Source organism: Oncorhynchus tshawytscha, linkage group LG16, assembly GCF_018296145.1.
Source record: "Oncorhynchus tshawytscha isolate Ot180627B linkage group LG16, Otsh_v2.0, whole genome shotgun sequence".
Classification (NCBI taxonomy): Eukaryota; Metazoa; Chordata; class Actinopteri; order Salmoniformes; family Salmonidae; genus Oncorhynchus; species Oncorhynchus tshawytscha.
Genome location: NC_056444.1, coordinates 72,467,580 through 72,493,948, shown reverse-complemented (window position 1 = coordinate 72,493,948; position 26,369 = coordinate 72,467,580). Strand labels below are relative to the sequence as shown.

The 26,369-nt window shown below is 40.9% G+C and overlaps 1 protein-coding gene across 2 annotated transcripts in view; it reads right to left on the bottom strand.

Annotated features, from left to right (window-relative positions):
* Positions 1–1,413: 1,413 nt before the first annotated feature.
* The window catches only part of LOC112216295 (protein diaphanous homolog 1), a 47,670-nt gene continuing 22,714 nt past the window's right edge, over positions 1,414–26,369 (bottom strand). For both annotated transcript variants that reach the window (XM_042299595.1, XM_024376184.2), the window contains exons 11-17: positions 25,654–25,740; positions 19,827–19,979; positions 6,472–6,601; positions 6,332–6,364; positions 5,832–5,929; positions 5,397–5,480; positions 1,414–2,869 (exon numbers count right to left, since the gene is read on the bottom strand). In XM_042299595.1, coding sequence (XP_042155529.1) covers positions 2,768–2,869; positions 5,397–5,480; positions 5,832–5,929; positions 6,332–6,364; positions 6,472–6,601; positions 19,827–19,979; positions 25,654–25,740 — 687 coding nt within the window. In that variant the 3' untranslated portion in view covers positions 1,414–2,767. The remainder of the gene's footprint in view (positions 2,870–5,396; positions 5,481–5,831; positions 5,930–6,331; positions 6,365–6,471; positions 6,602–19,826; positions 19,980–25,653; positions 25,741–26,369) is intronic.

Genomic DNA, 26,369 nt, shown 5'->3' with positions numbered 1-26,369 from the left:
GACCTTGTGAAGAAGCTGGAGGAAACAGGTACAACAGTATCTATATTCACAGTAAAACGAGTCCTATATCAACATAACCTGAAAGGCCGCTCAGCAAGGAAGAAGCCACTGCTCCAAAACCGGCATAAAAAAAGCCAGACAATGGTTTGCAACTGCACATGGGGACGAATATTGTCCTCTGGTCTGATGAAACAAAAATACAACTTTTTGGCCATAATGATCATCGTTATGTTTGGAGAAAAAAGGGGGATGTTTGCAAGCCGAAGAACACCATCCCAAACGTGAAGCACATGGTGGCAGCATCATGTTGTGGGGGTGCTTTGCTGCAGGAGGGACTGGTGCACTTTACAAAATAGATGGCATGAGGTAGGAAAATGATGTGGATATATTGAAGCAACATCTCAAGACATCAGTCAGGAAGTTTTAGCTTGATCGCAAATGGGTCTTCCAAATAGACAATGACCCCAAGCATACTTCCAAAGTTGTGGTGGCAAAATGGCTTAAGGACAACAAAGTCAAGGTATTGGAGTGGCCATCACAAAACCCTGACCTCAATCCCATAGAAAATTTGTCAGCAGAACTGAAAAAGCGTGTGCGAGCAAGTAGGCATACAAACCTGACTTAGTTACACCAGCTCTGTCAGGAGGAATGGGCCAAATTTCACCCAACTTAATAGAGGGAAGCTTGTGGAAGGCTACCTGAAACATTTGACCCAAGTTAAACAATTTAAAGGCAATGCTACCAAATACTAATTGAGTGTATGTAAACTTCTGACCCACTGGGAATGTGGTGAAAGAAACAAAAGCTGAAATAAATCATTCTCTATACTATTATTCTGACATTTCACATCCTTAAAATAAAGTGGTGATCCTAACTAACCTAAGACGGGGAATTTTTACTAGGATTAAAATGTCAGGAATTGTGAAAATCTGAGTTTAAATGTATTTAGCTAAGGTGGACGTAAACTTCTGACTTCAACTGTAGGTTAAACACATCACCTACTATAGCCATTTATAACATGGAGTGGTAGTGGGAGTCAAGTTGTCATATACATATTCTATCAGAAACCCTGTTTTTACCTGGTTATAACTTCCATTATTATAGCATCCATTGTCCTGATCAAGTGTAGATGATTAAAAGACACATTGTGATCTGATTGTGATCAGATTTTCCTGACCACCTCCGGAGGTATTCAGGCACGCATTGTGTCTGGATATCTTACAAGATCTGGACCGAGAAGTCATCTAAATCATAAATATTTTGCCCTCTAAAATCATTGACAGGTGGCACCATTGGCTTATTACATTAATATAAGTGTCTTACAATGAATAAACATTATTTTGAAAGAATAGCTGTGAAATAATTTGCATAAAGGAAGGGACCAGGAAATATGGCAACAATGTGGACACAGTGGACAGATAACAGACACATTTTAATACCATGTGTAGACACATTTCTGGAAATGTGGGCTTAAATCAGAATATCGACAAGATCAGGACAAAGGACACATGTTAGCACCAGGTTTAAACGGGGGTTTACATAAAAACAACCTGCTTTGAAGTTTCACACTTGACATGGCTAAGTATTATAATCAAATCAGATCGAATTTGTTTCAGAAATGAGAAAAAAAATAACCCAGTCTTGGTAACTATGTAATATCATAAAAGTAAGTCATCTTGTGAATGAAAGCCACATTTAATTAAATATTTTCTGTACATTTTCAATGAATCAATTACTCTCTCTCTCATCAAATCAATATAAAGTATTTTCAAGCAGTTGCTAACAGCACCCATTTTGCTGCTGTGTAACCAATTGTAAGTGAGGGAAGGACAATGGGAAAAAATATCAATTTCAGATGGCAAAAAGCACTAGATGCTGTCCAGAATCAGAGAAGGGTCCTGGATCCCTGACTGGAGTACTGGAATAGAACATCTGTGTGTCCCCGACCAAGGCAAGAATGTCTGCACGTTCAGAGAAAAATGGGTAATCAGATGGACCATTTTCAGCTGGCGAGGCCACTGTGTGTGTGTTCTTTGTGATTTGGTTCCCTTGTCATCAGACAGACAGCTGTGGACAGAAAGTAGAGAGCTTGGGACTATAAGTTGCTATCAGAATTTTTGTCCAAATTAAGTTATCGACATAGCCTTGTTCTGTTAAATGTTCTCTGCCTATAGTATATAGTACACTAAATATCCCAATTCATGTTTTTAAGTTCAAAATAATACAAGCTCAACATTGCTGACACCATTCAAACCAGTAGGCATTCCCCCTGTCTCATAACTTCAATTCAATACATTTTTTCAATCGATTTCAGACAATTTGTCACAATGAATTCCGACCAACTATCAGTCTACTGTCTTCAAACAATATACAGTACCTGTTATATATCCCATATAGATTCCTTTTAATTACAGCAAAGCATTATACACTAATATTTTCCCACTGAAATTGCAATCCCCAAGTCTAGCTGCCTGAACATAGTATTAAACCACAGCTTGTGTGGCATCTTAGTGCACACAAATAACAATAATAATATTAATAATAATGTGATTTATATAGCGCTTTTCAAAGACCCAAAGACGCTTAAAGGTTTTAAGGTTACCATTAATGTTATTTGTCACTGATCAGTGCAATTTCTAAGAAGTCTCGGCCTCTTTACAATTTGAAGTAAATAAACTTGTATTTGCATAATTACAAAGTATGCAGCACTGAATTGTGTTTGGATTGGCTGAAGAATTATAGATAGTCACACAAGGACAGCAAATTGTTATCTGATTTCAGCATGTGTCCCCTTGAAGTCGTTGACAAACTGGCACACCAAGCCAAACAGCTCCTGAGAATCTTGATCCATCGGCTCTCCGAATTTAACCTTCAAGAAAAAAGACAAATGACCCAAGGTATTATTTTTGACATCTCAAGTCCAAAGCATTTCAGTTGCTTTCATTCTTTCAGAGGTTATAATACATTTGTCTAATTCCTGGGGTTAACCGATGTCCCTGGTTTGAAGCATAACGTAAGTCCAGTTCATTGCAAACTCCATTTATAATAATGAGCTGATAAACTGTGTGAGCATGGAAGCAATTATTGGACTTAAATATCTTCAATGAGACAGACGGGTGCCCATGGCATGAATCCATGGCCACACTTAACTCACTACAGGGTTAGCTAATACAAAGGGTGTGTCATTAAAACAGTGGCTCAATAGTAACATCTAATATCAGTCAAACACGGCTCAACTGCTACAGTATTTCACCACACCACTAATCAGAAAAGCTACGCCAACAACACTGCAGCACATATGGAACTCTGAATTTAACCTATTAACTTTAAAGTATTTTGATGCATTTCACCCTAAATTAACATGCCCAAGTTACAGTAACACTGGGAGAGCAATTTAAGCATGCAGTATAGGCTACTACCATTGGTTCCGTGTCTGACTGCAGCAATTTTGTTCCCCTGGGGAGCAGAGAGAAGGTTCTGATAATGTCACAGATATAAGCTGTGTCAGGGTCAGTCTTCTCTCTCTCTCTGTCTCTCTCCTCTCTATGCTGCTGCTGGCTCAGGCTGTAGCACATCATTATTGGTGTGCGTACGTGCATCCGTGTGTGTGCGAGAGGGTGGGAAGGATAAAGTTTGGAGTGCACAGGAATTTAATTGTGGAACCTACTATATCACAATTTCCTGGCAAGGCTCACCCCTCACCCTGTCAAGGCTCACCCGTCACTCTGTCAAGGCTCACAACTCACACCCAGAACACAGAAGAGTCATATGGACTCTTTGTGATGATGGATTGTCCTTCTGGAAATAGGGGGTTGGAAAATGGCCGTTACTTTCTTTAAAAATGCATTGTTCTGTAAGAGTTTTACTTTGTTCTGACTGGGCAGAAACAGCACCTAGGCTGATGCCAAACTACACTAAAATAAAGGTGTACTAAGTTGGTAAATATCCCTAAGCATCTTCTTATGTGTGTCAAAAAGTAACACTCCGTCATCTTGTCTATGACTGAATCTGAGAGACAAACCACTTTCGTTAGATACCTAATAACATCCAGTGTATTATAGTATTAATAGGGATAGCTTCTAATACCCTCCTATGTATATATTATTAATAGGGACAGGCTCTAATACCCTCCTGCTTATTATAGTATTAATAGGGACAGACTCTAATACCCTCCTGTGTATTACACTATTACTAGGGATAGACTCTAATATCCTCCTGCTTATTATAGTATTAATAGGGACAGACTAATATCCTCCTGCTTATTATAGTATTAATAGGGACAGACTCTAATATCCTCCTGCGTATTATAGTATTAATAGGGACAGACTCTAATATCCTCCTGCGTATTATAGTATTAATAGAGACAGACTCTAATACCCTCCTGTGTATTACAGTATTAATAGGGATAGACTCTAATAACCTCCTTTGTATTATAGTATTAATAGGGACAGACTATAAAACCCTCCTGTGTATTACAGTATTAATAGGGCTTCATAGTAGCTTAGTGGTTAAGAGGTTGGGCCAGTAACCGAAAGGTTGCTGGTTTGAATCTCCGAGCTGACTAGGTGAAACCTGTTGATGTGCCCTTGAGCAAATCACTTAACACTAATTGCTCCTGTAAGTCGCTCTGGATAAGATTGTCTGCTAAATTACTAAAATGTAAAATAGGGACCGACTACAATACCCTCCTGTGTATTACAGTATTAATAGGGACAGTCTGTGGTCTATGCTAACTATTGTATATCAAGTTTAAGCATCTGCTGCAGAAGTACCCTTGAAGATATATATATATTTTTTAAATATACACTACCGTTCAAAAGTTTGGGGTCAGTTAGAAATGTCCTTGTTTTTGTCCATTAAAATAACATCAACTTGATCAGAAATACAGTGTATGTCTACTAAGCAAGAGAGTTCCTCTGTCCTCTGTCCAGTGTCTGTGTTCTTTTGCCCATCTTAATATTTTATTTTTATTGGCCAGTCTGAGAAATGGCTTTATGTTTGCAACTCTGCCTAGAAGGCCAGCATCCCGGAGTCGCCTCTTCACTGTTGACCTTGAGACTGGCCAATAAATTTAATTTATTTAATGAAGCTGCCAGTTGAGAACTTGTGAGGCGTCTGTTTCTCAAACTAGACACTAATGTACTTGTCCTCTTGCTCAATTGTGCACTGGGACCTTTCTTTGCTTTTCTTTCAAAAACAAGGACATTTCTAAGTGACTGCAAACTTTTGAACGGTAGTGTATATCCTCTTCAATCCCCATTCCACCCTCCATAGTGGAAAGATAGATAAGCTGAAACAATGGAAAAGGGCCATCTCGACATTTCAGGACAAGAGGAACCATTTATCTCCGGAGGGGCAACACAACAGACATATTAAAATAATAACTCAGGGATTACCAATATGTCAGTGTAGAGTTTCTTCATCTCCTCAGACCTCTTTGTCAGCAGGGAGAGATCAGTTTTGTACTTCTCAATCGCCATCTGGGGTGAGAGGGAGAAAGGAGAACATTATTTGATGTATAATATCAGAATACCTTCTGTTTTTTTGTTGCATCACAAAACTACTACTGCAAACTGACATCAGACACCATAAGTGAAAAATAATGCAATATGAAGCAACATTCAGTATATCGGGCAAATAGAAATGAACTTCCCTATGATGTGCTCATCTTGAGATAAGCACTGTGAATTAACAATGTAGTGTGATGGTGAAATGCAACTGACTGATGCTAATTCAGCGTGTCAAAGTTTTTCTTGTGTTTCTCTTAATCTTATATCTGTTTGTCTGAATGTGAACTGAAAAGAAAGAACAGGTGTATCAGAATAACTTACCTTCAGGTCTTTCAAAAACTTTAGGTGTTGATCGCCTTGGTTTCTTCTCTTGTACGTTTTCTTGTACTGAATGGCCTTCTGTAACTCATTCTTGAGAACTGGAGGGGATGACACATCATGTCCATCATCCATCATACCTGATCACTGAAGCAAATACTCTCTACTTTAAATCACTATTTTCTCCTTTCTGCTGCTGGATCAAGCCAAGTGGCTGATCTGCACTCATGTCAACTATTCAACACAATTCTTCAGCCAAAAAGTAACCATAAATGTCTATACATGAAGCTGATATTAGGCCTACATGTCTTCACACTTTACATTTAATTGCACCATCAAACCGGTCATCTCTTTGAACTAGCTAGATTATCCTATCTTAGATAATATTATTCATAGGTATATAAAAAATACAGTCACTATAATTAGATCTCAGCACTGTAAAGAGCAACACCTGTTTTTTACAGAGACATTATTGGACAGGATTGGAAACGTGGTAGACTCACCATCCACTTCAGCAGTAAGGCCTTTAATGGAAGCTGATCAGAAACACAGAGAGAAATACCTAACTGTTTTACCTAAACTGCTCCAATTGAAACATAAAGTACAGGTTTTCGGGGCTTTGACCAAAATCTTGAATACTTACCCCCAGGGACAGTTTCGAATTCCGTCAACTCTTGTGGAAAAGTGGCCAAGCCGGGTTCGTGCAACATGATCTGCTCCACAAGGGCATGCAGCAAGGTGAACTTCCTGTCTATCCCACGGAGCTGGGAGATCTGTGGGGTTCATGAGGGACATTCGAAGGTGGCGTGCAACACGCTCTCCATTATAAAAACAGTTAACGATAAATCAAATATTAATTTTATTGGTCACATGCAGATGTTTTTGCGAGTGTAGTGAAATGCTTGTGCTTCAGGTTCTGACAGTGCAGTAATATCTAACAAGTAATCTAACAACTCAACAACAACTTCCTAATACACACAAATCTAAGTAAAGGGATTGAATAAGAATATATACATATAAATATATGGATGAGTGATGACCGAGCAGCAATAGGCAAGATGGTATAAAAATACAGTATATACACATATGGGATGAGTAATGAAAGATATGTAAACATTATTAAAGAGGCATTATTAAAGTGACTAGTGATCCATTTATTAAAGTGGCCAATGAATTCAAGCCTGTATGTAGGCAGCAGCCTCTCTATGTTAGTGACGGTTGTTTCCACTAGCGGAACCCCTCGCCAACAGCCAATGAAATTGCAGGGCACCAAATACAAATCAACAGAAATCTCATTAATCAAATTTCTCAAACATACATGTATTAGGCACCATTTTAAAGACAAAATTATCGTTAATCCAGCCAGACTGTCTGATTTCAAAAGTGCTTTACAGCGAAAGCTCCACAAACGATTATGTTAGGTCACCACCAAGTCACAGAACAAAAAGCACAAATAGAGATCAAATAATTAATCACTAACCTTTGATGATCTTCATCAGATGACACTCATAGGACTTCATGTTACACAATACATGTATGTTTTGATCGATAAAGTGCATATATATATCCAAAAATCTAATTTTACATTGGTGTGTTATGTTCAGTAGTTAAAAAACATGTTGTGATTTTGCAGTGAGACACATTATTTCACAGAAATACTCATTATAAATGTTGATGAAAATTCAAGTGTTATGCATGGAACTTTAGATACACTTCTCCTTAATTAATGCAACCGCTGTGTCAGTTTTCAAAAAAACTTTACGGAAAATAATCTGAGTATGGCGCTCAGAGCCCAAACCAGCCAAAAGAAATATCCGCCATGTTGCACAGTCAACATTAGTCAGAAATAGCATTATAAATATTCACTTACCTTTGATGATCTTCATCAGAATGCACTCCCAGGAATCGCAGTTCCACAATAAATGCTTGTTTTGTAAGATAATGTCCATCATTTATGTCCAAATAGCTTCTTTTGTTAGCGCGTTGTGTAAACAAATCCAAACGCATGTTCAGGTCCAGCCGAACGTCGGACGAAAAGTTCAAAAAGTTATATTACAGGTCATAGAAACTTGTCAGACCCCTTAGTCAAACAGCTCTCATTCGCTCCCCTTCACAGTAGAAGCCTGAAACAACGTTCTAAAGACGGTTGACATCTAGTGGAAGCCTTAGGAAGTGCAAAATTACCCATATCCCACTGTGTATTCGATAGGGGCTGAGTTCAAAAACTACAAAACTCGTGCATTGTGCATCTGTAAAAGTTTGTGAGGGTTTTAGGTGACAAGCCACATTTTTCAGCCTCTTGAGGTTGAAGAGGTGTTGTTGCGCCTTCTTCACCACACTGTCTGTGTGGGTGGACGTTTTCAGTTCGTCCGTGATGTGTATGCCGAGGAACTTAAAACTTTCCACCTTCTTCACTGCTGTCTTGTCGATATGGATAGGGGTACTCGCTCTGCTATTTCCAGAAGTTCAAGATCATCTCCTCTGTTTTGTTTACTTTGAGGGAGAGGTTGTTTTCCTGACACCACATTCCAAGAGACCCTCACCTCCTCCATAGAGGCTGTCTTGCCATTGTTGGTGATCAAGCCTACTACTGTTGTGTCGTCTGTTACCTTTGCCTTCTTAGGTACAGGTACAATGGTGGTCATCTTCAAGTATGTGGGGACAGCAGATTGGGATAGAGAGAGATTGAATATGTCCGTAAACACACCAGCCAGCTGGTCTGCGTGTGCTCTGAGGACGCAGCTAGGGATACCGTCTAGGCCGGCAGCATTGCGAGCATTGCGACACGTTTAAATGTCTTACTCACGTCGGCCATGGAGAAGTAGAGCTCACAGTCCTTGGTAGCGAGCCTCATCGGTGACACTGTATTATTCTCAAAGCGGGCAAAGAAGGTTTTTAGTTTGTCTTGGAAGTAAGACATCAGTGTCCATGACGTGGCTGGCTTTCATTTTGTAGTCTGTGATTGCCTGTAGACCCTGCCACGTACGTCTTATGTCTGAGCCATTGAATTGAGACTTCACTTGGTCCCTTTACCGACATTTCACTTGTTTGACTGCCTTTCAGAGGGAATAACTACACTGTTTGTAATTCAGCCATATTCCCAGGCATCTTTCCATGGTTAATTGCGGTTGTTCGCGCTTTCAGTTTTGCGCGAATGCCGCTATCTATCCACAGTTCCTGGTTAGAGTAGGTTTTAATAGTCACAGTGTGTACAACATCTCCAATGCACTTCCTTATAAACTCACTCACCGATTCAGAGTATAAATTGATATTATTCTTTGAAGCTACCTGGAACATTTTCCAGTACGTGTGATCAAAACAATCTTGAAGCGTGGATTCCGATTGGTCAGTTCCACAATAAATGCTTGTTTTGTAAGATAATGTCCATCATTTATGTCCAAATAGCTTCTTTTGTTAGCGCGTTGTGTAAACAAATCCAAACGCATGTTCAGGTCCAGCCGAACGTCGGACGAAAAGTTCAAAAAGTTATATTACAGGTCATAGAAACTTGTCAAACTATGTATAGAATTAATCTTAAGGATGTTTTTATCATAAATTTTCAATAATGTTCCAACTGGAGAATTCCATTTTCTGTAGAAAAGCAATGGAACGAGAGCTACCTCTCATGTGAAATGCGCATGACTGAGAACGAGGCTGCTGCCAGACCCCTTAGTCAAACAGCTCTCATTCGCTCCCCCTTCACAGTAGAAGCCTGAAACAACGTTCTAAAGACGGTTGACATCTAGTGGAAGCCTTAGGAAGTGCAAAATTACCCATATCCCACTGTGTATTCGATAGGGGCTGAGTTCAAAAACTACAAAACTCAGATTTTTGCCTGCCATATGAGTTCTGTTATACTCACAGACATAATTTTCTATCAAATACTACTAATAATATGCATATATTAGCATCTGGGACTGAGTAGGAGGCAGTTTACTCTGGGCACGCTATTCATCCAAAAGTGAAAATGCTGCCCCCTATCCCAAAGAAGTTAACAGTCTGATGGCCTTGAAATAGAAGCTGTTTTCAGTCTCTCGGTCCCAGCTTTGATGCACCTGTACTGACCTCGCCTTCTGCATGGTAGTGGGGGGATCAGGCAGTGGCTCAGGGGGTTGTTGTCCTTGATGAACTTTTTGGCCTTCATGTGACATCAGGTGCTGTAGGTGTCCTGGAGGGCAGGTAGTTTGCCCCCGGTGATGCGTTGTGCAGACCGCACCACCTTCTGGAGAGCCTTGCGGTTGTGGGTGGTGCAGTTGCCATACAAGGAGGTGATACAGCCTGATAGGAGCTCTCAATTGTGCATCTGTAAAAGTTTGTGAGGGTTTTAGGTGACAAGCCACATTTTTTCAGCCTCTTGAGGTTGAAGAGGTGTTGTTGCGCCTTCTTCACCACACTGTCTGTGTGGGTGGACGTTTTCAGTTCGTCCGTGATGTGTATGCCGAGGAACTTAAAACTTTCCACCTTCTTCACTGCTGTCTTGTCGATATGGATAGGGGGTACTCGCTCTGCTATTTCCAGAAGTTCAAGATCATCTCCTCTGTTTTGTTTACTTTGAGGGAGAGGTTGTTTTCCTGACACCACATTCCAAGAGACCCTCACCTCCTCCATAGAGGCTGTCTTGCCATTGTTGGTGATCAAGCCTACTACTGTTGTGTCGTCTGTTACCTTTGCCTTCTTAGGTACAGGTACAATGGTGGTCATCTTCAAGTATGTGGGGACAGCAGATTGGGATAGAGAGAGATTGAATATGTCCGTAAACACACCAGCCAGCTGGTCTGCGTGTGCTCTGAGGACGCAGCTAGGGATACCGTCTAGGCCGGCAGCATTGCGAGCATTGCGACACGTTTAAATGTCTTACTCACGTCGGCCATGGAGAAGTAGAGCTCACAGTCCTTGGTAGCGAGCCTCATCGGTGACACTGTATTATTCTCAAAGCGGGCAAAGAAGGTTTTTAGTTTGTCTTGGAAGTAAGACATCAGTGTCCATGACGTGGCTGGCTTTCATTTTGTAGTCTGTGATTGCCTGTAGACCCTGCCACGTACGTCTTATGTCTGAGCCATTGAATTGAGACTTCACTTGGTCCCTTTACCGACATTTCACTTGTTTGACTGCCTTCAGAGGGAATAACTACACTGTTTGTAATTCAGCCATATTCCCAGGCATCTTTCCATGGTTAATTGCGGTTGTTCGCGCTTTCAGTTTTGCGCGAATGCCGCTATCTATCCACAGTTCCTGGTTAGAGTAGGTTTTAATAGTCACAGTGTGTACAACATCTCCAATGCACTTCCTTATAAACTCACTCACCGATTCAGAGTATAAATTGATATTATTCTTTGAAGCTACCTGGAACATTTTCCAGTACGTGTGATCAAAACAATCTTGAAGCGTGGATTCCGATTGGTCAGACCTTTGTTGACTTCTCTAGGATAGGGGCAGCATTTGGAATTTTGGATGAAAAGCATGCCCAAATTCAGCTGCCTGCTACTCATCCCCAGAAGATAAGATATGCATATATTTGGATAGAAAACACTCTAAAACTGTTAGAATCATGTCTGTGAGTAAAACAGAACTTATGTAGCAGGCGAAACCCTGAGGACAAACCATTCAGATGTTTTCTTTTTTGAGGTCACTCTCTTTTCAATGAGTTTTAATTGGGAATCCAGAATTCTAAGGGACTTGTTTGCAGTTCCTACCGCTTCCACTGGATGTCACCAGTGTTTAGAAATTGGTTGAGGTTATTCCTTTGTGTAATGAAGAAGTACGGCCATCTTGAACAAGGGTCACTTCATGTGTACTGTTTGATAAAGGCGCATGACCAGAAATCTAGCGTTAGTTTGTTTTCTTCCTGTATTAAATACAGATCATCCCATCTTCAATTTTATCGATTATTTACTAAAAATACCAAAAGTTGTATTGCAAAAGTAGTTTGAAATGTTTTGGCAAAGTTTACAGGTAACTTTTGAGATATTTTGTAGTCGCGTTGCGCAAGTTGGAACTGGTGTTTTTCTGGATCAAACGCGCCAAATAAATGGACATTTTGGATATATATGGACGGAATTAATCGAACAAAAGGACCATTTGTGATGTTTATGGCACATATTGGAGTACCAACAGAAGAATCTCGTCAAAGGTAAGGCATTTATATTTATATTTCTGCGTTTTGTTTCCCGCATGCAGGGTTGAAATATGTTTTCTCTCTTTTGTTTACGGAGGAGCTATCCTCAGAAAATAGCAACGTTTGCTGTCGCGGAAAAGCCTTTTGAAATCTGACATGTTGGCTGGATTCACAACACGTGTAGCTTTAATTTGATATCTTACATGTGTGATTTCATGAAAGTTAGATTTTTATAGGAATTTATTTGAATTTGGTGCTCTGCATTTTCTCTGGCTTTTAGCCAAGTGGGACGATACCGTCCCACATATCCCAGAGAGGTTAAATAGTTCTTGTCACAGGTACATCCTGTTTGAGTTTCTGCCTATAGGACGCGAGGAGCAAAATGGAGTCGTAGTCAGATTTGCTGAAAGGAGGGCGGGGGAGGGCCTTATATGCATTGCGGAAGTTAGAGTAGCAGTGATCCAGTGTATTGCCTGCACGAGTGCTAAAATCAATATGCTGATAGAATTTAGGTAGCCTTGTTCTCAAATTTGCTTTGTTAAAATTCCCAGCTACAAAAAATGCAGCCTCAGGACATGTGGTTTCCAGTTTGTAAATGTATTATTTTATTTTTTTCACCTTTATTCAACCAGGTAGGCAAGTTGAGAACAAGATCTCATTTACCACTGCGACCTGGCCAAGATAAAGCAAAACAGTTCGACACATATAAGAACACAGAATTACACATGGAGTAAAACAAACATACAGTCAATAATACAGTAGAAAAATAAGTCTATATACAATGTGAGCAAATGAGGTGAGATAAGGGAGGTAATAAATAGGCCATGGTGGCGAAGTAAATACAATATAGCAATTAAAACACTGGAATGGTAGATTTGACAGTAGATGAGTGTGCAAAGTAGAAATACTGGGGTGCAAAGGAGAAAAATAAATAAATAAATACAGTAGGGGAAGAGGTAGTTGTTTGTGCTATTTATAGATGGGTTATGTACAGGTGCAGTGATCTGTGAGCTGCTCTGACAGCTGGTGCTTAAAGCTAGTGAGGGAGATAAGAGTTTCCAGTTTCAGAGATTTTTGTAGTTTGTTCCAGTCATTGGCAGCAGAGAACTGGAAGGAGAGGCGGCCAAAGGAGGAATTGGCTTTGGGGGTGACATGTGAGATATACCTGCTGGAATGTGTGTTACGGGTGGGTGCTGCTCTGGTGACCAGCGAGCAGAGATAAGGCGGGACTTTACCTAGCAGGGTCTTGTAGATGACCTGGAGCCAGTGGGTTTGGCGAGGAGTATGAAGCGAGGGCCAGCCAACGAGAGCGTACAGGTCGCAGTGATGGGTAGTATATGGGGCTTTGGTGACAAAACGGATGGCACTGTGATAGACTGCATCCAATTTGTTGAGTAGGGTGTTGGAGGCTATTTTGTAAATTACATCGCCAAAGTTGAGGATCAGTAAGATGGTCAGTTTTACGAGGTTATGTTTGGCAGCATGAGTGAAGGATGCCTTGTTGTGAAATAGGAAGCCAATTCTAGATATAACTTTGGATTGGAGATGTTTGATGTGAGTCTGGAAGGAGAGTTTACAGTCTAACCAGACACCTAGGTATTTGTAGTTGTCCATATATTCTAAGTCAGAGCTGTCCAGAGTAGTGATGATGGAAGGGCGGGCAGGTGTGGGCAGCGATCGGTTGAAGAGCATGCATTTAGTTTTGCTTGTATTTAAGAGCAGTTAGAGGCCACGGAAGGAGAGTTGTATGGCACTGAAGCTCATCTGGAGTGTTGTTAACACAGTGTCCAAAGAAAGGCCAGAAGTATACAGAATGGTGTCGTCTGCGTAGAGGTGGATCAGAGACTCACCAGCAGCAAGAGCGACATTATTGATGTATACAGAGAAGAGACTCGGCCCAATAATTGAACCCTGTGGCACCCCCATAGAGACTGCCAGAGGCCCGGACAACAGGCCCTCTGATTTGACACACTGAACTCTTGTCTGAGAAGTAGTTGGTGAACCAGGCGAGGCAATCATTTGAGAAACCAAGGCTGTTGAGTCTGCCAATGAGGATGTGGTGATTGACAGAGTCAAAAGCCTTGGCCAGGTCAATGAATACGGCTGCACAGTATTGTTTCTTATTGATGGCAGTTAAGATATTGTTTAGGACGATATCCTGGGTCGGCAGGGTAGCCTAGTGGTTAGCGCGTTGGACTAGTAACCAAAAGGTTGCAAGTTCACATCCCCAAGGTACAAATCTGTCATTCTGCCCCTGAACAGGCAATTAACCCACTCTAGGATGTCATTGAAAATAAGAATTTGTTGTTAACTGACTTGCATAGTTATATAAAAATAAAAACAATTGAAGGACCTTGAGCGTGGCTGAGGTGCACCCATGACCAGCTCTGAAACCAGATTGCATAGCGGAGGAGATACGGTGGGATTCGAAATGGTTGGTGATATGTTTGTTAACTTGGCTTTCGAAGACCTTAGAAAGGCAGGGTAGGATAGATATCGGTCTGTAGCAGTTTGGGTCAAGAGTGTCCACCCCTTTGAAGAGGGGGATGACCGCAGCTGCTTTCCAATCTTTGGGAATCTCAGACGATACAAAAGAGAGATTGAACAGGCTAGTAATAGGGGTTGCAATGAATTCGGCAGATCATTTTAGAAAGAAAGGGTCCAGATTGTCTAGCCCAGCTGATTTGTGGGGGTCCAGATTTTTCAGCTCTTTCAGAACATCAGACGACTGGATTTGGGAGAAGGGGAAATGGGGAAGGCTTGGGCGAGTTGCTGTGGGGGGTGCAGTGCTGTTGACCGGGGTAGGGGTAGCCAGATGGAAAGCATGGTCAGCCGTAGAAAACTGCTTATTGAAATTGTCAATTATAGTGGATTTATCTGTGGTGACAGTGGGCAGCTGGGAGGAGTTGCTCTTGTTTTCCATGGACTTTACAATGTCAAATAACTTTTTGGAGTTTGTGTTGCAGGAAACAAATCTCTGCTTGAAAAAGCTAGTCTTGGCTTTTCTAACTGCCTGTGTATATTGGTTTCTAACTTCCCTGAAAAGTTGCATTTCATGGGGGCTGTTCGATGCTAATGTAAAACGCCACAGGATGTTTTTGTGTTGGTTAAGGGCAATCAGGTCTGGAGAGAACCAAGGGCTATATCTGTTCCTGGTTCTACATTTCTTGAACAGGGCATGCTTATTTAAGATGGTGAGGAAGGCATTTTTAAAGAATAACCAGGCATCCTCTACTGACGGGATGAGGTCAATATCCTTCCAGGATACCTGGGCCAGGTTGATTAGAAAAGGCCTGCTCGCTGAAGTGTTTCAGGGAGCGTTTGATAGTGATGAGTGGAGGTCGTTTGACCGCTGACCCATTACGGATGCAGGCAATAAGGCAGTGATCGCTGAGATCTTGGTTGAAAACAGCAGAGGTGTATTTAGAGGGCAAGTTGGTTAGGATGATATCTATGAGGTTGCCCGTGTTTACAGCTTTGGGGTTGTACCTGGTATGTTCATTGATAATTTGTGTAAGATTGAGGGCATCAAGCTTAGATTGTAGGATGGCCGGGGTGTTAAGGATGTCACAGTTTAAGTCACCTAGCAGCACGAGCTCTGAAGATAGATGGGGGGCAATCAGTTCACATATGGTATCCAGAGCACAGCAGGGGCAGAGGGTGGTCTATAGCAGGCGGCAACGCTGAGAGACTTGTTTTTAGAGAGGTGGATTTTTAAAAGTAGAAGTTCTAATTGTTTGGGTACAGACCTGGATAGTAGGACAGAACTCTGCAGGCTATCTCTGCAGTTGATTGCAACACCGCCCCCTTTGGCCATTCTATCTTGTCTGAAAATTTTGTAGTTAGAGATGGAGATTTCAGAGTTATTGGTGGTCTTCCTAAGCCAGGATTCAGACACGGCTAAGACATCCGGGTTGGCAGAGTGTGCTAAAGCAGTGAATAAAACAAACTTAGGGATGAGGCTTCTAATATTAACATGCATGAAACCAAGGCTTTTACGGTTACACAAGTCATCAAAAGAGAGCACCTGGGGTATAGGAGTGGAGCTAGGCACTGCAGGGCCTGGATTCACCTCTACATCGCCAGAGGAACAGAGGAGGAGTAGGATAAGAGTATGGCTAAAAGCTATGAGAATTGGACGTCTAGGACGTCTGGAACAGAGAGTAAAAGGAGCAGGTTTCTGGGGGCGATAAAATAGATTCAAGGTATAGTGCACAGACAAAGGTATGATAGGATGTCAATACAGTGGAGGTAAACCTAGGCATTGAGTGATGATGAAAGAGATATTGTCTCTAGAAACATAATTGAAACCAGGTGATGTCATCGCATGTGTGGGTGGTGGAACTGAAGGGTTGGATAAAGTATGGTATAATGAGCAGGGCTAGAGGCTCTACAGTGAAATAAGCCAAAAAACACTAATCAGGACAGCAATGGACAAGGCATATTGACATTAAGGAGAGGCATGCTCAGCCGAGTGATCATAAGTGAGTAGTGTCCAGTGAGTAGTGAGGTTGGTTGGGGTCACGGCGATTCAGACAGCTAGCCGAGCCATGGGTAGCAAGCTAGCAGAAGATGGAGGTCTGTTTTTAGCCACCCCGTGCGTTTCCGTCGGGGGAGATTAGTGGGGTTCCGTGTGGTAGAGGGGACCAATCCAATTGTCAAAATAGTTATAGTGGCCCAAGAAGATTGTTCGACAGACCTGTTCAGATAGCAGCCGATATGCTCAAGACAGCTAACGATTAGCGGGCCGCAGTTAGCAGATGGGCGTTCAGGTTACGTTGCGATGGAGGGGCCAGTTGAATAACTCCCTCGGGCAGATAACGTCGGTATTCCAGTCGTGAAGGGCTGATGAGGCTCCGCATCGGCAGTAAAACGGGTCCTGATAGGTGATTGTAGCCCAGGAGTGGCTGACGGAACTCTTCAGCTGGCTAGCTCCGGGATAATTGGTGTTTGCTCCGGAATCGACGTTAGCCAATAGTCACTCGGATAGCAGCTAGTTAGCTGCAAGATCCAGGTGTAAATGTCCAAAGCTTGCGGTAGAAATCCGGGGATATGGAGAGAAAATAGTACCGGTATGCTCGGGTCTGAGTCGCGTTGTACAAAACTGGCGATAGCTTTCCGAGCTAAAGGATAGCTGATGACCGCTAGCCGTGGTTAGCTGAATACTACCCTTAGCTAGTGAGCTGGCTAACTTCTTTTGTGGATTTCGGATACGAGGTGAATAATACTTTTGGGAAAAAACAGATCCGCACCACATTTGGTGAGGCTGGTTGCAGGAGAGTGTTTTGAAGTTGAGTTTTTGGAAATAATATCTAAAAAGATATGCGAAGAAAAATATAAAAATATATAAAATATACATACACGGCACAAGACGAGGACAAAGGACATCTGACTGCTACGCCATCTTGGAACAAGGAGAGTAGAGAGTCCAGTGAAGGACCATCATGGTATCGGCAAGAGTGGGGATATATACGGCTGTGACATTAACCAACGATAATTCTCTTGGGAGATAATATGGTCGGCATTTGATTGTGAGGAATTCTAGGTCAGGTGAACAAAAGGACTTGAGTTCCTGTATGTTGTTATGATTACACCATGAGTCGTTAATCATGAAGCATACACCCCCCCCGCCCTTCTTCTTCCTAGAGTGATGTTTATATCTGTCGGCGTGACGCATAAGGAATCCCGGTGGCTGTACCGACTCCGACAACATATCCCGAGAGAGCCATGTTTCTGTGAAACAGAGTATATTACAATCTCTGATGTCTCTCTGGAAAGCAACCTTTGCCCTAATTCCATCAACCTTGTTATCTAGAGACTGGACATTGGCGAGTAATATACTCAGAAGCGGTGGGTGGTGTGCACGACTCTGAAGTCTGACCAGAAGGTCTTCTGCGGCGAGGTTGTTTTGGGTCGGCCTCTGGAATCAGATCAAATGCCCTGGGTGGTGGTGCAAACAAAAGATCCGCTTCAGGAAAGTCATATTCCTGGTCGTAATGTTGGTAAGTTGACGACGCTCTGATATCCAATAGTTCTTCCCAGCTGTATGTAATAACACTTAAGATTTTCTGGGCCAACAATGTAAGAAATAATACATACAAAATACTGAATCGTTTTCTAAGGACTAGAAGCGAGGCAACCCTGTCTGTTGCCACCATCTTGCTACCAAGTCATACTGTGCTGTTTCGATCTACACAGAGATCTTCACCAGAAAAAGAAATAGGAGAGATCAGCCGTGCTGGTACACCTGCAGCAGTCCTATGTCACAGAGTCCTGGCTGAGCCACACAACTACTGTTCCTACCAGGCCTTGAGATGCACAGCAGAGCAAAAGAATACACACATTTTTGTGCGCTGTGTGTACAAATGCAAGTGCCTTGCCCCAAGGCTACTCAAACAATAGGACCTCAATGTACAGTTTCTGTTAACCTAAACACTAAAAATGGAATTTCTCTCTGTGTTAATATTGAGGCATGTTGCTTTGTGTTATTGGATGCATGTATCAACAATCCACAAGGTTTTCCTTGACTCTTCCATTTTTGCATTAACTTGATGAGGTCAACTGATTGTTCAAGGTATTGCTTTTGTTACTCAGATATGGCTGTGTGTTTGTTATCAATTTGATTTGAAAACAAATCAAAACAAAAATCATCACATCATGACACAAACATTACATCATAAAAGCTTCCATATTACATGCAGAGTCATTATCACCTTTACTAGAGCCGTAATACGTTGTGTCCTTACTTAGACTGTGGGGAGCTTTTTCTGTGAATAAAAAAATACTTGGAGTGTTAAGTTTCCTGAAAATGAATGAAAATATTCAATAAAAATGCATCCATATTCAACCTATTTATATCAAATGTAAATGATCTTTCTAAAATTCAAGCCTTGCTGCAATCACAGTGGCTTATGCCTTCTGTCTTAATTGAAATGCAAAGGGGACATCTCTCTCTCTCTAATCCTGTGATGGGATTTATTCCATAGTCTTTTTTAGGTTACGTTGTTTACCAATTTGAAGTCCAGGGCACTTCCCTGAGGACCAGTCTAGAAGAGATGCATGCATCATCAACTTGAAGATTAACAACAACAACCTCTATGGCTTTCTCTTACCTTACAGTTACTGTATCAACTTCCAGGTCCAGCCATTTATTTCAAAACATAGAGTCCCCTCACAGTGCAAACAATTTAGCCCTCTCTGTTTCACCTTCAAACCTTCTATGTGAGGCTTTGGGAGTAAGAGACTCCAGTCTTATTAGATAGAGAGGAAGCATTTTAAATCTGGGGCAAAGTGCCATTAAATCTTCCCATCAGGGGACCAGTACAACACAGCAGCGGCTCAGGCGGCAATCTATAGAAACTGCCAAGGAGTCGTCTACTATGCTGAAAGACCTATTCTAATAGTTCAGAGAGATCTAAAATGATCCCAGATAAATGTATAAAAAAAGCATGTATCTAATAAACAAGTAGTCTAATCCAAAACAAGGCTAATCTAAGACTACCAATATTGAGATTTAAAGAAAAGGACCAGTAAGGTGAAAGAAGTTGCGGCTGCCATTGCCCACTGTGAATTGTAGGGTACCTCACAGTAGACTTGTCCAATGTCCACCAACCCAGCATCTGCGCCATGGCAAGAGGTTCCATTTGATTTGTGAAGCCAGGCGGTGATACAATTACCTGCGTGTCAGAGTTAGACACACTACGGGTAATGACCCAACCTGAGTTGGACTCAGCTGACCAGGCAGAGGATGGATAGGAGGAGAAATTGAAAGGAGCGAGAAGGAGGAGGGAGATCTGTCTGTGTATATCAATGAGAAGTTTTATTAGCCTAGTGCTGGACACTCCACCAAAGGTCAGGTGACAACAGAGGAGAGGAGCACCTACTTTAGTTAAGGAGGAGAGGCGGAATCCCTTGGCCTTTCCCTTCCCTGCGTTCTCATTGAGGTAATTGCCAATGGCCAGCAGGTACTCCAGCACGGAGACAAACGACCTGGAGCTGTACAACTGCGTGCACATCCTGATCTTCTGGTTAATCAGCTGAAAGACAAAGATAGTGGTTCAGGAGAAGTCATTTCACTAATCCAACTTCATACTCACTCTTTTTGTCTGAATCAGACTCTTTTGTTTTGTCTGATTCATGAGCTTATGAGAGTTGAGTAAACCCAGGCGAAATCATTTTTGGTTTTCAAGTAAATTTGCAGTCAGACTAGAGACGTGACAAAATTTCAATAGCACACATTTATTTTGGATGACAGGCTTGTATTTTGAAGTAAACAAGTAGATTGACTTGTTCTACATTGCAAAAGTAATTATATTTTCATCATATGCATTTCATTGTGGTTTTCAGATTATATTATTTGTTATCATTCATACACAGTTTTTAACCATCCTATCACAAGCAATTGTGTCTTATATATCTAAGAAACATGGTGCACACTGCACGATATTCATAGAATGTATAAAAAAATGGGACAGGTATTAGATTTTGTTTGCAATCTCTCTCAACACAGAATTTCCAGGTCTGCTAGTAAAGTAAGGAGGAAGGTGAGGATGGGATGTAGTTGGGAGATAGAGCAGCCCTCTGGAAAAACAAATCCACTTAGCAAAGGTGCGTGTCTGATACAACATCCAACCATATGCTCAAGTTTACAAAGTAACTTCCCATAGCACACTAGTGTGACCTCCTCAAGCCTTAACAGAGCAGAATGCAAATACAAAGAATGCAAATCAGGTTTTGAAGAGGGCAACCTCTCATTGCAGCCTGGTCTCATAGACTATACATAACATAGTAAATGTGAATCTGGGAACTCTAATTAGTATGATATGTTACATATGGTATGGTTACAAACGACAGACGGTTACTTAAAACCTCTACAGGATCGGTGGGTCCCCCATGGGACGGTTGAGCTAATGCGATTAACAAGAAAAGTAACAAGAAAATTTCCCAGGGCATAGACATATCTGATATTGGCAGAAAGCTTAAATTCTTGTTAATCTAACTGCACTGTCCAATTGAATTGATTGTGCAAAGAATAGGTCTGACATACAAATACAAACTGCTGGGCTCATGACAGCAACAAGAATATTAATTGTCACCCTATACTGCAAAATTGAGAATAATAGTTTCTTGCATAGCAGAAGATCGGAGTAAGATCTTATCAGATACAAATATCCTATTTGGATTTAGAGGTACAGACCATGTACCATAGTAATAGAAGTCAAACCGACTGTGTGACTAACCAAAACTCCAACAACAAATAAATGCAAGGCACAGGCAGATGTTACTATCTCACATAATTATCTTTAGGATAATCCTGCAATATACAGTACACACACAGAATGCAGTACACAAACCATTCCATAATCACGTAATAATCCATAATCAACACTGTGCTACTGTCTATGAATTGCAACTACATTTTGGAAAGTATTTTTAGATGGTAGAGGGGTGAAAAGGGTTTTCATACAATATGTGTAAACAACATTTGGATTTTACAAATTGCTATTTAATATATTAAGGTGTGAGGTGGAACATTTATTTGTTGAATTAAGGCGATAGAAAATTATTTGCATTTCACAAACGTAGAAGGTTATGTAAAAGTGCATCTCATGCCATTCTTTCATGAGTGGAATTTAACTATCCAGCAACAAATGAATTGAACAAAAATACTTCAGTTTCGCACTTTAACTCTAAGAGCTTAGGTACTTTTAAAGAGGAGAAAGCTTTTGAGTTTCTTACTTACCTTTTCAGAAGTCCATTTTATTTATGTTATAAACCATGATGAATTAAGATGACATTTTGCATTAGAGAATTGACTTATGTTCTTCTTTTTTATATTGTTGTTAGATTGAAATGCTAACCATTATCAGCCTACATTGCAGGAACAAATTGCAACTTCTTGATGAAACACAATTCACATTAACAAAGAAAATTGTTGGTGAGGATACCGTCTTTGAAAGGTAAACATAATATATTCCATGCAATACATTGTAATGTTAATATCTTGTGCACCCATTCAATTGTTATTAGGTTTTTCGCTTATGCTCAGGTCTAGTCTATCCTGTGTATGTGACAATACAACGTTTTTTGTCTACCAGTTGAATGCACTAGCTATCTGCATCTACAGCAGATAGCTAATGGTCACAGTGAGTTGTTAATGCAGAGTGGAGAGAATATGAGTCTAGGCAGAACACAACAGGTGTTTCTGGATGCTGAATTCTACAGAGGTTAAAGTGTCTATGTGAGTTTAAACAGGACAACAGAAAGATGACAGCAATCGGTAAGTCATTGAGAGAGGATATCAGTTCAGTATGTGGATTCATGATAACAACGGAGAAATCAGATTACCTCAAGGGACAATCAAGGCGGAACAACATCGTTGTTGATGGAATTGCAGAATCTTAACGAGATCACACCTAATTCAGAATAATTCTCTAAATGTACGGCTTTTATTTTTATGTGGTTGTTTCCCCAACTTCTTGTAGAATCAGAAAATGTCAGAAGGGGAGGACAATGTAAACGGAATGATCACTGAGAAACTGAAGACGGACCACAGGAAGATTGAGATGGAACGAGCCCACAGTACTGGAAAACTCACCACTGGCCCAGGTGACAGGCCCAGTGTAACGATTTTCTTCTTCCTCCTCTGTGGAGGAGTAGGAGAGATCGGACCAATGTGTGGCGTGGTAAGTGTCCATAATTATACTTTATTTACATGAACACTAAACTACAAAATAACAATGTGAATAACCGAAACAAACTAAACAGTCCCATGTGGAAACAAACACTGACACATAAAATAATCACCCACCACTCAAAATTGAAACCAGGCTACCTAAGTATGGTTCTCAATCAGGGACAACGAATGACAGCTGCCTCTGATTGAGAACCATACCAGGCCAAACACAGAAATACCAAATCATAGAAAAAGGAACATAGACAACCTACCCAACTCACGCCCTGACCATACTAAAACAACAACAGAACTAAGGACAGAACGTGACACCCAGGCTGATCGTGGTCAAGTTCCTGAGGTTCAAGGACAAGGGTGGCTGTTCTGGAAAGAGCCAAGAACTTTAGAGGAACGTACATCTTCCTCAACGAGGACTATCTTTAAGCTGTGCGCCAGAAGAGGAAAAAACTTATCCCAGCCATGAAAGCTGCCAGAGCACATGGGGACATTGCTTACATTTGCTATGGCAGGCTCATTGTCTACCCTCCCTCCCAAAAGCTTGGACAGGATGAGAGAGCCAAGCCACTTACACATATCAACTGGTTGATGGACTTCTGAATTATGCTGTTGTTTTTTTCTCTTGTTTGTTCTTTTCCATATTTTATCTATCTGAACAGCTACACATGAAAGGGCTAAAATAGCCCATATTATGATATGTAGCCTTAAAAATTAGGTTAATGAAACCAATAACTTGATAGCATCAGTTAATGTTCATATATTAGCCATCTTTGAGACTCACTTAGATCATTCCTTTGATGATGCAGCAGTAGCAATACAAGGATGTAACATCTACAGAAGAGACAGGAATGCCTATGGGGGAGGTGTTGTATATTTTTAGAGCCATATCCCTGTAATGCTTAGAGAAGATCTCATGTCAAGTGTTATTGAAGTGTTGTTTTTGCAGTTTCACCTGCCTCATCGCATGCCTATTGGTTTAGGGTGTTGCTATTGGCCACCAAGTGCTAACAGTCAATATTTAGATTATGTGTGTGAAGAAGTTGATAGTGTTTGTGATGTTAATAACAGAGAGGGCTATTTTCTGGGTGACCTGAACTGGTTAGCAAATAGCTTTCCTCTTAAGAGGAATCTTCTAAATGTGACTTATGCCTGTAATATGACTCAGGTCATACCAATAGTGTTGGATCTGTGACATTCACTTGTATTGATCATATCTTCACTAATGCTGCAGAGCTCTGCTCCTAAGCAATATCAGTAACCATTGGCTGTAGTGACCGTAACATTGTGGCAATAACAAGGAAAGCCAAATTGCCAAAGGTTAGGCCTAAAGAAAGTTATAAGAGATCATACAAAATTATTTCTCATGACTCTTTTGTTGAAGATATAAAATATTTATGTTGCTCTGATAACAATAATGAAAGAGAAGGATTGCTATTTTGAATTTGGTCAAATTCATGTGGGGGAGGTGGAAAAACGATTATTATCCATCAATAATGATAAGCCACCAGGTATAGACAATCTTGATGGAAAACTATTGAGAATGGTAGCAGACTGCATTGCCACCCCAATTTTCGATATCCTTAACCAAAGCCAAAAGAGTGTGTGTGTGGAAGGAAGCTAAACCAATTCCACTACCTAAAAATAGTAAAGCTCCCTTTGCTGGCTCTAACAACCACTCCATTAGTAAACTGATGGAGAGAATTGTTTGACCAAATACAATGCTATTTTTTAGAGAACAAGTTAACAACTGACTTTCAGCAGCACTCAACTTGTACTGCACTGACTCAGAAGACAGATGATTGGTTAAACTAAATAGATAATAAGATGATAGTTGGAGGTGTATGGTTACCTTTCAGTGTAGCCTTTGATGTTATTGATCAGAAGTTGTTATTGAAGAAACTCACTTGCTATGGCTTTACATCACCTGCCATCACATGGTTGGATAGTTATTTATCCAATAGAACCCAGAGTGTTATTCAATGGAAGCTTCTCTAACACTAGATATTTACTGTGGGGTGTCCCTCAGGGCAGATTTACACAAGGCTAGAATGACTTTGACACAAACATCAACTGTACTAGTTGTTCAGGCTCTGTTCTTGTCCCATCTTGATTACTGTCCGGTAATATGGTCAAGTGCAGCAAAGAAAGACTTAGCAAAGCTGCAGCTGGCTCAAAACAGAGCAGCACACCATGAAGTCCTTAACTGCAAAATAGAGAACTAACATCAACAACATGCCTGCCAGTCTTTCCTGGTTGAGGGTTGAGGAGAGATTAAGTACCTCTCTTCTAGTTTTTTATGAGAAGGATTACTGTAATGAAAATTCCAGATAGTCTGCATAATCGAATAACATTCAGCTCAGACACCCATACATACCCCACAAGACATGCCACAATGGGTCTCTTCAAAGTCTCCAAGTCCAAAATGAATTCACGGCAACGCACAGTATTATACAGACCCATAATCACATGAAACTCCCAAGCAAACAGCAACATTACCTTTAAAAAGGGGACACACAGACACATTCTAACACACATTTTCTTTGTATTGTTTGTAGATTTTTTTGCATTGTTTGTTTATTGTTTTATTTTACATTTGTGTGCCTGTCCTTGTCTATCAGTGTATCAGTGTTTTGTTACTTGTCATGTTTTGTATTTTTTGTGGACTCTAGGAAAAGTAGCTGCTGCTTCAGAAAAAGCTAATGAGGATCAGAATAAACCAATAACATTCAATATGTCCTACCACTCAGAATGCATGTCCAAAGCATTGCTTCATACTAAGTTCAGACATATGATCTTAATTTGATTACCCTGTTACAGGGGAACTTTCCTGCAATGCAGGACATTTTACATTTGTAGTGTATTTGAACTTTAAAAAGGCTTCTGAAGTGTGTAATTTCCACTTCAAAATTTCAAACATGATTTTGCTGCTGTAGAACATTGGCTCAAATTAAGATCCTACAGCTGTAGTATGCTAGTGTTGATATTAAGCTAATGTTCATATCAGGCCAAAGTGAACTCACCGGCTGCAGATCCTCCATGCTTATGGGCAGCTCTCTTAGAGTCAGCAGCAGGTCCAGTCTGGAGTTCAGGTAAGGAATGTTGCACATCTGTAATGGGGAGGCAGTTACATGAGTAATACACAGTCACAGAATGTAGACACAGAACCCACACACACATACCACATGCACACCACACACAAACACACACAATATCACACATTCTATTCATATGTGATTTTTCAGATTGATTTAAAAAACACTCTGTCTACTGGGATCCGCTTAAGAGACACTTTGGGGTGGCTACTAATTACTTCTTCCTAAAGACTCTCCTCAACCCTTCCTCTCTAACAGGAGCAGCTACATCTAAGAGCTAAGATTCCCTGGTGGGTATGTTGTGGGCTGTCTTGTCTTCAGTTTGATTTAGCAGAGAAGCTGAAGGCTTGACATCTTGAAAAGATTGGCTGAGCTGCCTAGTCGACCTTTGGGTTGGTTGCTAACCTCTAATGAATCACTCTGGGTTGTCACGCAACAGTGTCTCGTTCATGCACAGGTGCATCAGGCCCCAGACACTGTCGTTCATGCACAGGTGCATTAGGCCCCAGAAGCCTAAGGGCCTTGGTCTGATCGGGATTAGTGAAAGATGTTAGGTTTGGGGTTATTTCTTGATCCTTGTAATTAATTAGCTACTACAGACAGCGTGTAGCTGAATCTTTTGTAATATACATTTTTCAAGACCC